The sequence below is a fragment of the Dicentrarchus labrax genome, unplaced genomic scaffold, assembly GCF_905237075.1.
Source record: "Dicentrarchus labrax unplaced genomic scaffold, dlabrax2021, whole genome shotgun sequence".
NCBI classification, from domain to species: domain Eukaryota; kingdom Metazoa; phylum Chordata; class Actinopteri; family Moronidae; genus Dicentrarchus; species Dicentrarchus labrax.
In genome coordinates, this window is record NW_026136712.1 from 17168288 (window position 1) to 17184086 (window position 15799).

Genomic DNA, 15799 nt, shown 5'->3' on the forward strand with positions numbered 1-15799 from the left:
AATGGCAAACAATCACATATGTCAATATTTATTCACAAATGAAGATATTTTAACACAAAAACATAAAATTGTTGTGGTACATTAGTGAAGCGTTGAACAGAAATATTGAAAGGTGGCATTAGAATTAGTTTTCTGTATTTTTTCTAAGTACCTTTATTTCTTCATTGAACTTAAACCATCACTTGGTCTAAAATGTGGCCATAACAGATCTTTAAATTAATTTCCATTATTTAACACTTTAGTCCAAATGAATGACAGCATTTGACAGAAAGCTGTGTGGAAGCTGGGTGTCCAGGCCCCTCTAGATCCGCCCCTGCTTCCTAAAACACACATTATAATCATCCAACCAGAAGAACTCATAATTGTGGTATTCTCTAACAAAAGCTCTCTCACTATTCATATCAACATATAATGAGAAATAAAAAAATTTAACCAATTTTAACTTCAGTCTCACATAAACCATCAAGCTTTGTCTCTTAACAGGACAATTAAATCTACCTAATATGTTATTATAATACATAGGCAATATACATAGTGAATATCCACTGAACATCATGAATATTACACTATAATATGTTTAATATGACCATCATCCAGGGAAGTTTCCATCTTTAAACACATCACCACTGATGGTGATAATAATGACAAAACACATCAGACAACTTAACGAGTGTTTATTGAACAAACCAATGAAAAAGAATACAGCTGTCGTAATTAGATGATGTACCACGAAAGATTTTGCCTGAAATGAAAATCACTTTATTCACATTTTCACTCTTTAGAAATGGATTCAAATGGATGTCAGCGAGAATCAAAGCATTACTGTTACTCTGTATATGAGTGGGTGGGAGTTTGTCCTGAACGCCTTCGTGAGGCAGAGGCACTTTAGATGGAGGCTCGACATAGCAGCACATGACGATACACCGGCGTATCCATAGCAACAACCCCAGACGATGGTGCAAGGACCACGATCGAGTCCATACACACATCCGTTTCCACTTTTGTTTGCACGACGGATCAAATCCCAACAGATTTATGATCAAAATGTGACAGAACTTTATTCAAAATTGCATCTTTATTGGCTTTTCAGTCAAAACCAGCCTCTCTCATAAAGGAAAACCATTTGAAACTTTGTACAATCAACCAGAAACAAACCATTTAATCCACTTTTTTTCTTCTTTAAACTTATATTTCAGTACACATTCAAGTGAATAATACAGGAATGTGGGGAAAAGCCACATTGGATGTAAGCGTCTCCGGGTCAATGATTGCCAAAAACACCTCCGTTGTACAACATGAGTGAAACGATATTAAGGACTTTTTGCTTGTTTTTGCATCATTAGATGTTTTTTTTTCCCTTTTTGTTTCAGGTTTGCTGACTCATGAGTTTGGCAACGTCTGTTCAAGTGCTTCCACAAGTTTTAATTAAGAAACTGTATCATTCAACCTTAAAGCTCACCTCGTTTATGTAGATACTGAAGGAGGAATAAATGCTCTTATTCAGTCAATGTTCCTAAACAAAGTCAGATCTGGATGAAATATAAATCAGGATTGCTTCTTTAGAGGCCCTTAAACAATATTTGCTTTGTTGGTGATATGATAAAGTAAAACACGTCTCTGGCAGAAGTTACAGTTTATCAGGAGTAAAACGAAAGCACTTTGAGCCACAGTTGCTTTCAACAGTAAACACCATCCTGATCTGGTAAAAGTTAAATTCAAAACTAATCAAACATGAGGTGATAAATCCAAAAAATCTACTGATAAACCGTATATATAATATATATATATCTTGCTATTTCTTCATTTGTTTATATTCATACTTCCCCCCCCTCAGACACTCCAGCTCTTAGTGAGAGTATGTGAGGAGTTTCCATCCTCCACGCTGCATCAGAGAGCTCATGTTAATGTCAGAAATGTTTCAGCTGAAACGAGAAAAGCTTCGTGTTCTGAGCAGAGCAGACGGCTGACATCTTTGTTCTCCAATCGCCCTCCCTCAGAGCTGGGCGAGCTGTGATTGGCTTCTCATCTGTCTGTCTGCCCTCCCACTGGGACACCTGGGAGAGGATTTGATTGGCTGACAGTGACCGCAGGGGGCGGGATCTTAGTGTCAGGACTGTATCGTTCCCTTGAGGTACCACATCCCTGCGTGGCTGCTGCAGCACTCCTGGAAGAACAGACGACAGGTTAAAATCAGACACAGAAAAAACTACTTAAGAAACAAATGTTCAGTCTCGTCGCCCATCTCACATTGAGCAGCCGGTCAATCTCCGCCTTAGAGACTTCTCCCAACTCCTGAGCCAGTTTGGCTTGTATCATGTTCCTCCTGACCCGGTAGTTCTTCGTGAACAGGTCAAACAGCAGCCGGCGGTGCTGCGGGAAGAAAAGCACATCAAAGAATTCATTTAAAGCAATACTTTGACATTTTGGGAAATACATGTATTTGCTTTCTCGTAGAGAGTCAGATGAGCAGAGCGAAATATCGCGCAGAAGGTATCTTAAACCATGTGAGCCAGCTGGACTCAAGATCATGTGAGAATCCATCGCTCCAGGCTGAAATCTACAGCGGTACTCTGAGAGTTTGACTATGTTATATGGTTTGTTTTGTGGTTTGGGATATACAGATAGTTCATCCAATCATGTGCAGGAGTATGTTTTATGGTGCCTGCCCTTTTCCAAACAGCTTCCAACGACTGCTTTCCAAACAATCTAACAAACCATCTAGTAAATCAGGTTAAGATATCCTGGTTCTGTCCAAAGATAACAAATGCCACCAACCAACACCCCTAAAGCTCACTAATAAACATGCTATAATGTGTTGGTTTACTTGGAACTGTTGGTGGTTTCCAGGAGAAACAGAGTTCAGCCAAGGAAATAGTCAAAACCACAGTTTTACAGGGATTAAATAAAGTTTTAAAGTGTTGACAGGTCAAACTTTTTGCCTTTGGACAGAACCAGGCTAGCTGTTTACCCTTGTTTCCAGTCTTTACGCTAAAATAATCTAATCTAACTGTTAGCTGTAGCTTCATATTTAGTGTACAGATGAACGGAAAACAAACATTTCCCAAAATGTTGTACTCTACCTTTAGGTAAATAAGACCACACAGACGTACAATCAGTGTAAAGTCAACTTTAAGCCTGGGAATTTAACAAAGAGGAAGTCTAGTGCAGATAATAGCAGCTAAAACACCACAAACGACGCAACTGTCATTTCCTCCCATTCTAGATTAAAGAAAGAAGACAGAAACAAGAGAGACAAACACTCCCCGACATGCAGCTTTCTCACTTCGACTTCGGTTGTGGCTACAAAACTGAACCGTGTCCTACTTCGACTGCTACAAGCAACCCACACCGAAACACGCTGCCTGTCGGTTCTGATATTCGTGGGAAATTCAGTGTTCAGTGCTGAAGGCTTCGACTTGTGGTTTGTGGCGAGTGTCAGCTGCAAAAGTCTGCATGTAGAGTGAGATAATAAGGATGTTGTGAAACTACTATAAAACTTGCTCATAAAGTAGTAGTTTGTTTACCTTGTCGAATTCCTCTCCGGTCTCCCACAGACCAAACACCTTCTGTTCATCGGCAGCTGCTGTGGTCTGAGCAGGGAACTAAAATCAGAGGGAAACAGTAATGTTAGACACACTTTGGACCCTAAACCTGCAGCTAGTCTGAGCAGAGCAAGCTAAACCATGCTCTTTCCCCTCTCAGCATGCACCACAGAGCAAAACACAGACTGTCAGCAAGTATGAGATTGTGTTTGAACTGTCAGAAGTGTTCATAACAGACATAGTTGAGCATTCATGTCAATCACAACCTCGACTCAATAGTGAAAGTGACATTTTATGCAACAGTTAAATTACGTCAAATTGTTTTCCTTTCCTCTCAGACACTTAATTTGATCTCTCGACCAAACACCAAGGCAAAAACAGGCAGAGGCCGAGCACCGCTGCGACCAGAAGGACCAACACTGAGCGCTCCACATGAGGATTACCCTCCAGACACAAACCCCCCCGGCTCAAAACTGATCTCTGAACTGACATTCACACAATAATGTTTACGGTAATGTACAAGGACAGTCTCCTGATTCCAGATCTGCTTGCGTTTGTAAACAACAAAGCGGCTTACTCCCTTTAGCAGTAATGAGCTTTACTTTGAGGCTAATAATCTGTTGCATAACAAAGATGGCGTCTGGCCATACCCTGAAATCCTCCAACGTCAAGGATACAGATGGGATAAGACCTAAGCCAGGACAGGGCTGGTCCTGGCAGGAGATCTGGCTGCTTAATGAAACAAGAGCATGTGGCACAGACCCTGCCACTCCCTGCCCTCTGAGCAAACACCACACAAAGTAAAACACAACTAAAAAAGCAACGACTACATCCACCTACATTAAGCCTATAAACAGCTACCTCAAACACAGAGGACAGACAAACACACTACAAACACATCGAGGTGTCAGGTGGCTGCTGGAGCTTGAGTGGGAACCTGAGATCCAGGTTTGCATTGCTTCAGTGCACCGATTGCTTTACACGCAACAAAAGCGCTCGCAAGCGGAATGACCGTTAATGTCGTTATTCTGCTCGAGAAAACTGATAGCTGCATTCAAGCTGCCAGCGAGGAAACTCCCTTGTTCAGCACCTGAAGGCAGTTTTAACTGGACAGGGAGCCCAGAGGAGCTGCAGCTCTTAGTCAAAGACAAACAGGATCGTAATCTCAGCGCAGAGAGCCACTCAGTTCTGCATGTTCTTTAGGTGTGGCCCCTTTAGTCTGAGATGATGTGAATGATGTGTGTTTACAGCTTTCTTATTTATTTAATTGCAACTACTGCATTGGATGGAACAGGCTGCAGACTCAGAAATCTCTAATTCATAAGGGTTGCAACTAACGATTATTTTAATTATAGGATTAATCTATGAATTTCTTCAATTCAATTCTATTCTCAATGAGTAAAACATTTCCCACAGCTCAAGGTGACATCTTCAAATATCTTGCTTTGTCCAGCAAACAATTAAATATCCCAATTTACTGATTTATGACAAAAGGGCAGTAAATCCTAACATTAGAAAAGCTCAACTAACCATCAAACGAATTGCAAACTGATTTTCTGTCATTCAACAAATCCATTAATGGTCTCGGCTCTAACTGTGACAGAAACGATCCATATGATCCACACCATACACACTGTAGCCTGTGCAGCAGTCTGCTAACTAGGGCTGCAACTTAACTTAGTATTTTTCTATATTGTTCTATTGTTTTATCCATAAATTGTCCGTAAGAATTGTGATATGCCCAAATTTCCTGGAGTTCATGGTGATGTTTTAACTGACCAACAATCTAAAAATCCCAAAATATTTAGTTTACTATGATAGAAGAGTAAGAAAAATGGAAAATATTAACATCTGAAAGACTGGAATGTGAATTTGTGATTTCTTTGTTCAGCTGTGCAGTGTTTAGATGTCTGATAATCCTTTTCCTCATCTTCTAACAGATACCTTTTGCACCAATGCAGCCCCTGTAGTGCTCTGCCAGACTGTCAGTCTGTACACAGCCTTACAGTGACAAGGCTGTACAATACACCGATTGAGAGAAGGAAGGAAAATAGAAGCTTCCAGTGTGAGTGAATTTTTGAGCTTCACATCCAAAACTTTGTAAATCCTTGAGTTGGTATTCTCCCTGAATACTCACAGGCACCATTATCTGTTTGCAGTGGCTGAGCAGTATGGCCTCCTGCAGCATGTGGTCCGAGATGGAGTGGAAGACGCTCCGTCCCACCGGCATGGAAGCCAGGTGGAGGTTTAACAGCCTCTTAAACTCATTCAGCGTCACTACAAAATGCTTCCTGAAAGTCTTTATCACAAAGTCCTGCAGCTCCGGGGACGACGTGTTGGCGGGACTCCCTCCGTTACCGTTAGTGTGGTCAAAGCTGGGGGAGGTGGCACTGGGGTAACCATTGACTGAACCGTTGGGGATGGCGGAGGAGGAGGGGGAAGAGGTGTCCATAGGTTCGTCTTCCCGATCGCTAACGGGTTCCTGTTTGACGTGGACGCTGCTTCCTGCCCGTTTGGTGTCGAGGTCCTTCTGTAGCGACGACTGGTTTTCTCGCGCACGCTCCTGAGCCACCTTCAGACGCTGCTCCCCGCTAACATGGACAGGCTCTGGAAATCAACGCACACACAGACACTCAAATTAGCTCAGGTAAGATAATTCCTTCTGAATATTTAAATTGCATTGTATCGACAGGTGGTACACACCAGGCTGAGGGGAATTCTTTGGCATGAAGTCTTCTTTAGAGAAGTTAAAGACTTTTTCCAACCTTAAAGGAGAGAAGAGACACAAGAATACCGTGGTGAGATGGTGCAGATTCTTCAGTTAAAAAAAAAACATTGTCCTACTTCTCTGTAGAGGTGCAACGGATCGCAAAACTGTCGGTTAGGATCGTATCACAGTTTTGACTCACAGATCCGCAAAAGATATTCTAATTCTATCCTTATTTTAGGGTTTACTCACAAACTACTTTCATCTGCTCACCGAGGTGTGTGAGTATGAGTGCGTCAGGGGGGAAAGTGAAGGAAAACTCTCTCTCCAGACACACCAGCTTGGCCTGCCTCTTTCTGTTTCTCGGTTGCCCAATACAGGGACAACGAAGTTAAGTTTTCATAACAGCAGGTGAACAATGTGTGGAAAAGGTTGGTCACATTAATGATGTAGCATATTGAAACAATATGGTATGACATCGCCACCAACCTGTGCTCAATGTTGCTTAACGTGGTGCGTGCTTGTAAAATAGACAGTCTGCATCTTCAGCTTAATGTCAGACGTCTCTCTCTGTCCACTAATTAATGATGTTCTAATTGTAGAGCTGTTTTTTTTAATAACTTTGGTACTTTTGATACAATCAAATGTATATTTCATAGATATCCTATAGTTTAATATATGTGAGGATGACCTATGATCCGCTGCACCACTACTTCTCTGAGTGTAACCTACTTGCTCTGGATGCCAAGCCACAGCATGTGTTGCCTGTGGGCAACATCTGGGTGTTTCTTAATGAAGTCTACATCAGTAGGCAACAGGAACTCCCAGCCCCGGTTCACTCGAGGAGCTGCCACATGTTCCAGGAACTCCTTCACATCCTCTGGAGGAAGCTGACCGAGACAGAAGGAAGAGGTTGTAAGTTCTGTTTACCTGGATGAACGGAACAACTGTAGCTTCAAGGTGAAAGCTGCAGCAAGTGTTCAGAGATGCTTCTGCTCCAATGAAGCGGCTCAGCATCTAAACAACCATGACAAACTGTGGTGGCACTGAGCACTTCCCAGGTGAAGGAGTTTGTTTTTGTTGGATTTGCACAAAGAATTCCCCCTTGGCTGCTGCCATAAACAAGAACATGGTCTTGCAATCAATCCATTGCAGCAATCAACATTTGAGCAAGATTGCTATTTCATTCAGCTCCCGCATTATTTTTGCAATAAACTTCCAGTTCATCAGGATACAGTCGCAATATAACGAACAATTTCAGTCTAATAAGAGAAACTGAAAAGGAGAACGTATGTGACACTTCAACAGACAACTCAGATTTATTCTCACAGAGGGAGATTTGTTTTCACAGCCAGCACTTCCTTGCAAATATGTTGAACACCCAAGAGACTAATTTGCCATGAAAGCAGCCTCTGGGGCAGCGTGCCTCAAACTCTTTAAATTTTTCACTTTTTCAAAAAATGACACAAACTTGTTTCAAACTAAACCAATTTAAAAATAAAGAAAACCTTCATGAAATTAAATTCTTTTGGCACAAAGATGTGTTGGGCCCTCTTCAGTTGTCACTATCAAGCAGGAACCAGCAGTCATTTTGGATAATGGCCTTGTGATACTTACTTTGATGATGGATGTAATCTCTTTTCTCATCACAGAGCGCTCCAGAGTGAACCTCCACATCTAGGAAAGGAACAACTGAGTCACTATGACTTCATGTCAACCACACACAAAAAAAAACACATTAATAGATTGTAATTGGTTTAATTTTGAGTTCAATAAAGGGGTAACAACAGCCGCTCACCACAAAGTCTCTGCCACGACAGAGCACTTCAGCAGGGACACCACTGTGAGGACTGCAGGTGTTTTTAGGATACAGAACATCACTGGGGGAAAAGAACATACCGAAACATCACTTAACTTCCAGGTTGGTGAGTTTAATGTGAATGTGAAAATAAACCTATGAATATCATATTTCATTTCTGCCGATAAAGCTTCCTAAATATCACACTGGCTGTTAAGAGTTATGAAGTTTAAATTAATCTGCACTGAGGCTGTTTGGTCTCACCTCTTGACAACCCAGTTCCCCTGAACCAGCAGCGCCACCTGCTGGATGCAGCGCAGCGCTGATGTCGAGTCTGTGCCAGAGGCGAGCAGTCCCATCAGGTTAGCAAACGGCATCACCTTGACTGAAGAGAGAGGAGACATAGTGAAGCAAATATAAAAACACTTCTGCAAGAGAAAGGACAATCAAACTGAATGTTGGTGTAAATATGATGTAGTTCATGTTAATGAGAAATCTACTGGGACAAAACTGTTACTATGATTGTTAGACACCAGAATACAAAGGTTTATTCCTTGTATGTGAAAACCTACTTGGCAATAAACCTGATTCTGGTGTCACATATGTCTGCCATCCATACTAATACTCTGTCGCCCTCGTCTGGCACAAAGAAAAACTGCACGTGGACTGACTTGGATACTGATGTGAAGAATGTGTACGTCACAAATGATCCACTTTTAGAAAACCAGATGTTGCAGGTCTACGATCTACAGATATGTGACGAGTTTTGTCTAAATGTGTTGGCCTACCATTCTTCATCAGCGTCTTGACTTGGTCTCCCAGTGGCAGAGTGCGGAGTTGAGCCATGGACAGCACATTACTGGGACCGACAGGCTTCACACTGACGTACAGAAACACAGTCGTTAATAAAGCATTTCTGGAACTGTCATCCTGTTCATAACTTTGGTAACAAATATGAGGAATACTTACACTTTTTCCTCTGCAAGAGGAGGCATCAGCATTGCCAGATACTCCCTGGAAACATAAGAGAAACAAGTCAGGCAGAGGTGAGCATGTAAAGAAGGAACCATCAGGGATTACATAAGAAACAAAAGGAACTAAAATAGACTGTAGTCTTTTTAAAATTGCATCAGCATAAGTCATTGTGGCCCAAAAATGTTACGTTGCATCTAGTATATTGCAGACATGATTATTTAAAGTTAGTAACACCAAAATTCCACTGGGCACGGCTTTAAGACGTTGTGTCTGCAACACGGTTTGGCTCTGTGTGTCTTCAAATCCCACCAAAGATATCCCTCCATTTCAGATTCAGAGCATCTGCTCGACACTGTTGACTTCAGTATTTTGCCCTTGAAAAAAAAAAAAAAGATACAAGCCGGTGCCACTTCCAAGGTAAACCTCTCTTCGTCCTTGGTGTCAAATCTCCTCTGACTGACTGACTGATTGATTTCTGGTCTGGTTCCAAAGTGTTGATGTAAAGTGAAATTTGATCTGGAGTCTGCATGGGATATTTTAAATTGGAAAATTGACCGGACTCTCTATGCCGTTTCTGTCTCCGACTTCCTGCCAGTGCGAAAGACCAGCCACGTATTCTCCAGGGAGCAGAGTGAAAGGACGCTTCTGTGTCGAATCACAAGCATTGTTTACAACAGTTGCCATCAGCTCCGGTGGCCGCGGCGCAGCCAAAACGCATTAAACGCTGTGCCGGGTGGAATTTGGGGTTGACTAATGTACAACACGGGACTAAAATCAAAAGAATATTCAAAAACTTTGACTAAGAAATAATCTAGACTCCTAGTAAACATAATGAGCTGTATTCAAATGTCATTTGAGTAAACATAATGAGCTGTATTCAAATGTCATTTGTTCATACTCACTTAGGAGTTTTGACCAGTTCAGAGTTCTCTGAGGCGTCCACCGACTGGCAGAACAGGTACTGCCTTTCATGATCTGAGCGCCCATCCTGAATTTAAATAACATGACAAAAGACAAAACTGATGATTCACAGCAAGATCTACTGACAACAATGCAGCGAGAGACCGCTATAACACTTTATGTTATACTATACTATATGTATAACCAAACAACAGAAGGATGACATAATGAAATAGAAGAAACCCTACCTTGACACCATGGTAGTGCAGGTGAACCCACGGCTCCTCCGCCTGCTTCTTCTGGAGGAACTCGTACGACTGGATCCTCCTCTGTCGGGCCTGCTCTGATTCTGGACGAGCAAACCTCACCTGCAGTGGATCACACATTTATAGAAATGATTAGTTTTCACTGGGACATAACATGAGTGTAATCATGACTTTGTGTGCGCAGGTTTTTCACCGTGATGGCCTTGGCGTCCTCCTCAGCCTCATCCTGTGAGGAATCTCCACCTGCAGACATCAGACTCTGGTCACATAACGGCCATTATATGTGACAACATTTTTAACTATTTTCACAAGACCATAAAAGACCAGAATTATACTTATTAACATACAAACAAGACGCTGAGTTTCTTTTATTGACAAATGAATGAAAAAGAATTTTAAAAAATAAATGAAAGTGCAGAAACACAAAATTTTATCTCTGCTGTAACAATGGTTTTCATTGTTGATTAATCTACAGATAGTTTCCTCACTTTAATGTTGTCAGAACAACAGTCTAAAACCTTAGTGAACGACAAGTTACAGTAAATAACATAATTCTCCACGATCTTCTGTTATTGAAAACAAATATCAACCCACACTAATCTCTCCGATATAAATAATTTCTAAAAAAAACAGACCTTCATTGGCCGCCTCCCTCTCTCTGGTTTTGTTGTCAGCTTTGTCCAAGTAAGAGAAACTGGGTCTCATCTGAAGGATTCCTGTCAGAGGTGTGACGTGAAGCTCTCCTATTGACATAAAGAATTAAACAATCAGACACCAAAACAGTAATACAACAGCGGTGGTAGATTGTTGACATATACATATTGCTGACAGTAAAGTTGTGGGTGTAACTTTAACAGAAAAGATAAGAAATGTAACACTGGTAGAGATTCATGTGGACTCTGAACATATGAGTGACCTTTGTGTATTTACAAAACATGAGCATGGTGCTAAAGTGGACTACAGAAGCAGGTCAGACCTTTGCGAAACACAGCAGCAGCATATCTGGAAGTGTTGGTGGTGGCCTGGATGGAGGAAAAGGTCTGTTTATCCATCAATTTCCTGGAGAAGAAAAGAAAGAGAACAATGCTCAAAAGTGCACTAAATTGCCATTTAGCATTTGGTTATTTGATGTTAAAGAAATAGCTGCATTCTTGCCAAGACTGATACCTCCGTCATGTCTGTACATTAAATTCTCTATTGTATATTTACTATTGCTTTAATAAAGCAAAAGTATTTCTTATTCAATTACTTGATTAATCACTGAACTAATCAGTAGAATACCCGATTACTTAATTAATTAATAGCTGCAGCCCAAGTATCAATCTTCTCATCGAACTCTTCACCAGCAAATAACCCAAACTGTCAAACGTCTGCTTTAAAAACTCTGGTGGTGAGTATTAATAACTAGCTCACAATGAGCAGTGGACAGTCACATAGAAACAGGTTACTGGCAGTGTGAATGCAGACGAGGTTTAACGGCAGACATACGCTGAATAGGTGTTGGTTTCATCGTAAGCCGTGCCGTCTACATTCAGAGCGATCTGCTCTCCTTTGCTGCGACAGTAGTTTGGACTCATTGTGTTGATGGCCATTTCCAACTCCACCTGGATTATGGGTGGTACAAAAAACACATTACAAACATTTTTCTAGACTGGAGGGTGATAAAATCAGAAAAGAGCCTTTTTAGTTTTACCCTTTGCTGCTTGGGTTTGATCTTAGCTGCTAGGTGGTTGACGTCGTCATAGGTCATAGTGGATGGTCGGACAGGATACTGTGTCAGACAAAACAACACATGTGATGAGTGTGTGACTCAGGACACTTAGACACACAGAATCTGCTCACACAGGGGGAGTCGTACTCATCAGCATGAAGTGCAATAAAGGAAAAGATTACCTGGAAAAGATACAGCTTATCTGCAAGGCTTTTGGCAAGGTACACATCAATCTAGAAGAAAGAGGAACGTTGATCAAAGTTATTCTCTGACGATACAAACTGGAACTGGAACATTGTCTTAATCAAGCAGCTTTGTCTTGATTTATTTCCTGTTACATTCATTTACTCGCAACGCCACAGCAATCCCTGGACTGACGTTATTTTACATTAAAAAGTATTGTTCAAGTATATGTTCAATATGAAGATTCGTCTATTCCTTCCTCTTTTTAGCACAGTGCCAAACTTAATCAGTAGTTCCTCCGGAGGAAACGCAGCTACATGACTCACGTTTTAATGCTTTTCTTTGTCAATCGGTGACGTGAAAACGATTTCCACACAGTCAGAGAAAATTAAAGTGTGTCCTGCTCTTATCTCTGTTATAAAATCACAGTGCCATGTAGTATCTCTCCTGCCAGGCTGCTGCAGCACTGTTAGCTAAAGAGTCAATCACGGTGGAGCAGAGAGAGCGTCGGAGCAGCTGCTGCCGCCCTGCTGTCTGGTCTCACGCTGCCCTCCGTTAACTATCACTCTTCTCTGCTTCCATCAGTTAGTTTTGTAGTGTGTGTGGTCATTCTGAGACTGGGTTGGTGAAGTTTACAGCCTGCCAAGCTGTCACTCTCTGATTCGACTGACAAAATGACTGTGGGCCGCAGTGTGAACGAGGGAAAAGGAGAGTACTGGCTTATGATTGGGCACCAGTATCATCAGATACCCTCAGCTGAGGAATCAGAATCAGTACAACCCTATCTATAACCACCTTCCACACACACACACAACTTATCCTGCTGTAAACATACGCCTGAACTTCCTAAAGAACAGAATAATACATGACTTTTCTTCAGGCAGCCGTGCTCTCTAAATATCGACCATTTAAAATCTGTAACCGCTATAACCGGTGCCCATGTTCATAATAACGAAAGCCGATGTCACCCAGCTGAACGGTGAGGCTGGCTGAGGTGTTTTAAACAGTTCATGGACAACAATGGAGCGCTATGGCACCGAGGAATGAGTCATATCCCATTTCAGCAAACACAAGTCAGCTGGATAAACTCACTGTGGATTAAAACATCACCACCCTTTATCCCTCAACTTGGGCCTAACGGACAAACCTCTTCTATAATGGGGTCGTCGTCATCCCCGCTGGCCATATTGATGTGAGCAGAGCGAGAGGGAGGGGAGAGGAGATGAAACAGGAGAAGGAGCGGCAGCAGCAGATCTTCAGCGATCCAACCTGGAAATAAAAGACACACACACACACACACACACACACACACACACCCAGATAGGTAAAGAAAACAAGTAGCTGGTGCAGGAATGAGAACAATGTGATTCAGCATAACCAGATTACACCAGAATCCATTATGATTTAACCAAAGTAGGGGGGAGGAGGAGGAGAAGGGGGGTTCAGGTTGTCAGTCTTCAGTTAAACCTATTAAATTAACCTTAAACCCCAAAAGTTAGTCGAGACAGACAGACAGACAGACCGTGATTATGCAGTCTGTAAAGTGATGCTATCACTGATACAACCAGGTAAAGCTCACATGATGCAAGACAATGCAACCCACATTATATTATCTGCTCTCCATGCAAACACTGAGTAACAAACGTTGTGTCCAGCTAACAGTGATTCACAGTAGTTATAATGCTCATTACAGGCAGTAACACAAAAACAACAAACAGCAGAGGAAGTCCTATTTCTGGCTACGTTAGCTCGGTTAGCCAGCGAGCAACCAAACCCTCTTGTCACAGGCCCTGTATCACACACTGCCGGCTCAAAATGTTCACTCCTGCGCCGAAATATACACCCCTGAAAGAAAACAGGACAAAGAGCAACAAGCCAAACACCTTCTGTCCTCTGTAAAACAAACGCAAGAGCAACCAGGATAGAAAACGTGCAACCAACTTTAGCCTTAGCGTTAGCAGGATAGCTAGGCGTGCTAACACACACATGTCAGTGAGAATAACAGTCAGTCACCGAAAGGGGCTTTTTTTATTTTTATTTTTTTTCCGCACATATTTGTTCATAAACGACTTCCAGACTTGGTTTGAGTCTCACCTGCACTCTTCACCAACCGGTTCCAGCTATCCGTGTCTGCGGGGAGAGGAGAGGGAGGTGCGCCGAGGAGAGGGAGTCTAACTCGGGCTGCTGGAGTCTGTCGGTATCATGTTGACTCCACACACACACACACACACACACACACACACACACACACACACTCAGAGACACGTGGGGAGGAGCCGATGCCCATAATGCACAGCGGTTGCACGGTACTGTTGTCCTCGCCGTTGTTGGTTTTTAGAGTAATGTTGAGCTTTGTTAACAGTCACAGAGGAGCCGCGTGTGTGTTTGGTTTATTTATTAAATTAAGTTGTGTGTAGAAAAAAAAGGTTTCTGGCAGCGGTGGGATTCGAACCCACGCCCCCGAAGAGACTGGAGCCTTAATCCAGCGCCTTAGACCGCTCGGCCACGCTACCTTAGTACCACCAATGACGGGCCGTTATCTATTATCCGTTATTACAATGAATACATGTTTAAACTGAACTTTTAATAGTTTTGACATTAATTCCTGAAATGTTTCTCACTCAAATACCTGAAAATCGTTTAGTATTGTTGTACTTATGTTTACATACTCCTTTAAAACTGATGAGATGAGATAGAAATTTACTTATCAAGAGTGCAAACATATAACATATGGCTTAAATAAGTATGGGAACTGTATGAGACGGAACAAATTACATATGCAATAAGGCTACAAAGACCTACATTTATAAAGAGATGGAGCCCTGTAGTGAGTTTGCTAATGCAATAAGAAAAGTGTACTTTTGTCTTATTTATTATTACTTTTTATTATTATTATTATTATTTTTTCGTCTTTTTGTTTTTTACTTATTTATTTGTGTATTTTGTAGCAGCTGTAAATGTGTGAAGTGTAAGGTAAAAATGTAAAATTGTATTGTATGTATGGAATGGAATATTTTGTTGAAAATAAAACATGAGTTCCAAAAAAAAAGAGTGCAAACATATTAAATATCAAATGCTGCAAGTATAAAATACAATAAACAGCCTTGTCAAAAATATAAACAAGGTCAAAGGTCACTTCTTGGTGAGTTGCACAACTTATAAACATGAGAAGTGGCATATAGCTATGTATGTACAATATCGACTAGTCTCTAACAATATCTGTATATGTTCAGTGATTATGTCCCATAAATCAGAGAGGTGTAATGAGTTTAATCCACGCAGAGAACAGTAATCCAGAGGGTTACATCTAAATTCAAAACCGGACATAACACACATTTAAATTAAACATACGTTAACTACATCCAAAATAAAATGATTCATTGATAACGCATACAGGTAACTTTTGCCTTTCAGTTTCTTACATCTACATACTGTAAAATAGTGTATCGTATATCTAGTATTACATTATTATACTTATTATATTATACGCGAAAGTATATTTATTGCACTTCTGTATGATAGCATATTCATTCTCATTGTTTAATGGGATCCCACCTGTTTCTAGGTTATTTTGTTATGAGCAACAAAGTAGACAGAATTTAAAAATTAGAGTTCTGGTAGAGCAAGTTGACAGAAAAAAATATGAAGTGTTCTGGTTGCATTAAAGCATTTTGGATTTGAAATTATTATATATTAACATTTTTACTGTAATATGAG

At 41.2% G+C, this 15799-nt stretch overlaps 1 protein-coding gene and 1 non-coding gene across 2 annotated transcripts; both read right to left on the reverse strand.

Annotated features, from left to right (window-relative positions):
• Positions 1 to 658: 658 nt before the first annotated feature.
• polr3e (polymerase (RNA) III (DNA directed) polypeptide E) lies at positions 659 to 14325 on the reverse strand. The gene is made up of 21 exons (XM_051417399.1): positions 14177 to 14325; positions 13230 to 13351; positions 12082 to 12132; positions 11882 to 11959; positions 11677 to 11792; positions 11165 to 11247; positions 10824 to 10931; positions 10382 to 10431; positions 10171 to 10290; positions 9925 to 10010; positions 9017 to 9061; positions 8836 to 8927; positions 8312 to 8432; positions 8048 to 8129; positions 7867 to 7926; positions 6982 to 7139; positions 6246 to 6307; positions 5680 to 6149; positions 3525 to 3602; positions 2248 to 2370; positions 659 to 2164 (listed from the first exon to the last, which is right to left on the reverse strand). The coding sequence occupies exons 2-21, from the start codon at positions 13266 to 13268 to the stop codon at positions 2108 to 2110; spliced, it is 2079 nt and encodes a 692-aa protein (XP_051273359.1). The 5' UTR covers positions 13269 to 13351; positions 14177 to 14325; the 3' UTR covers positions 659 to 2107.
• Positions 14326 to 14513: 188 nt separating this feature from the next.
• On the reverse strand, positions 14514 to 14595 carry trnal-aag (transfer RNA leucine (anticodon AAG)). The gene has a single exon. It is a non-coding gene; the product is annotated as a tRNA-Leu (tRNA).
• Positions 14596 to 15799: the final 1204 nt, after the last annotated feature.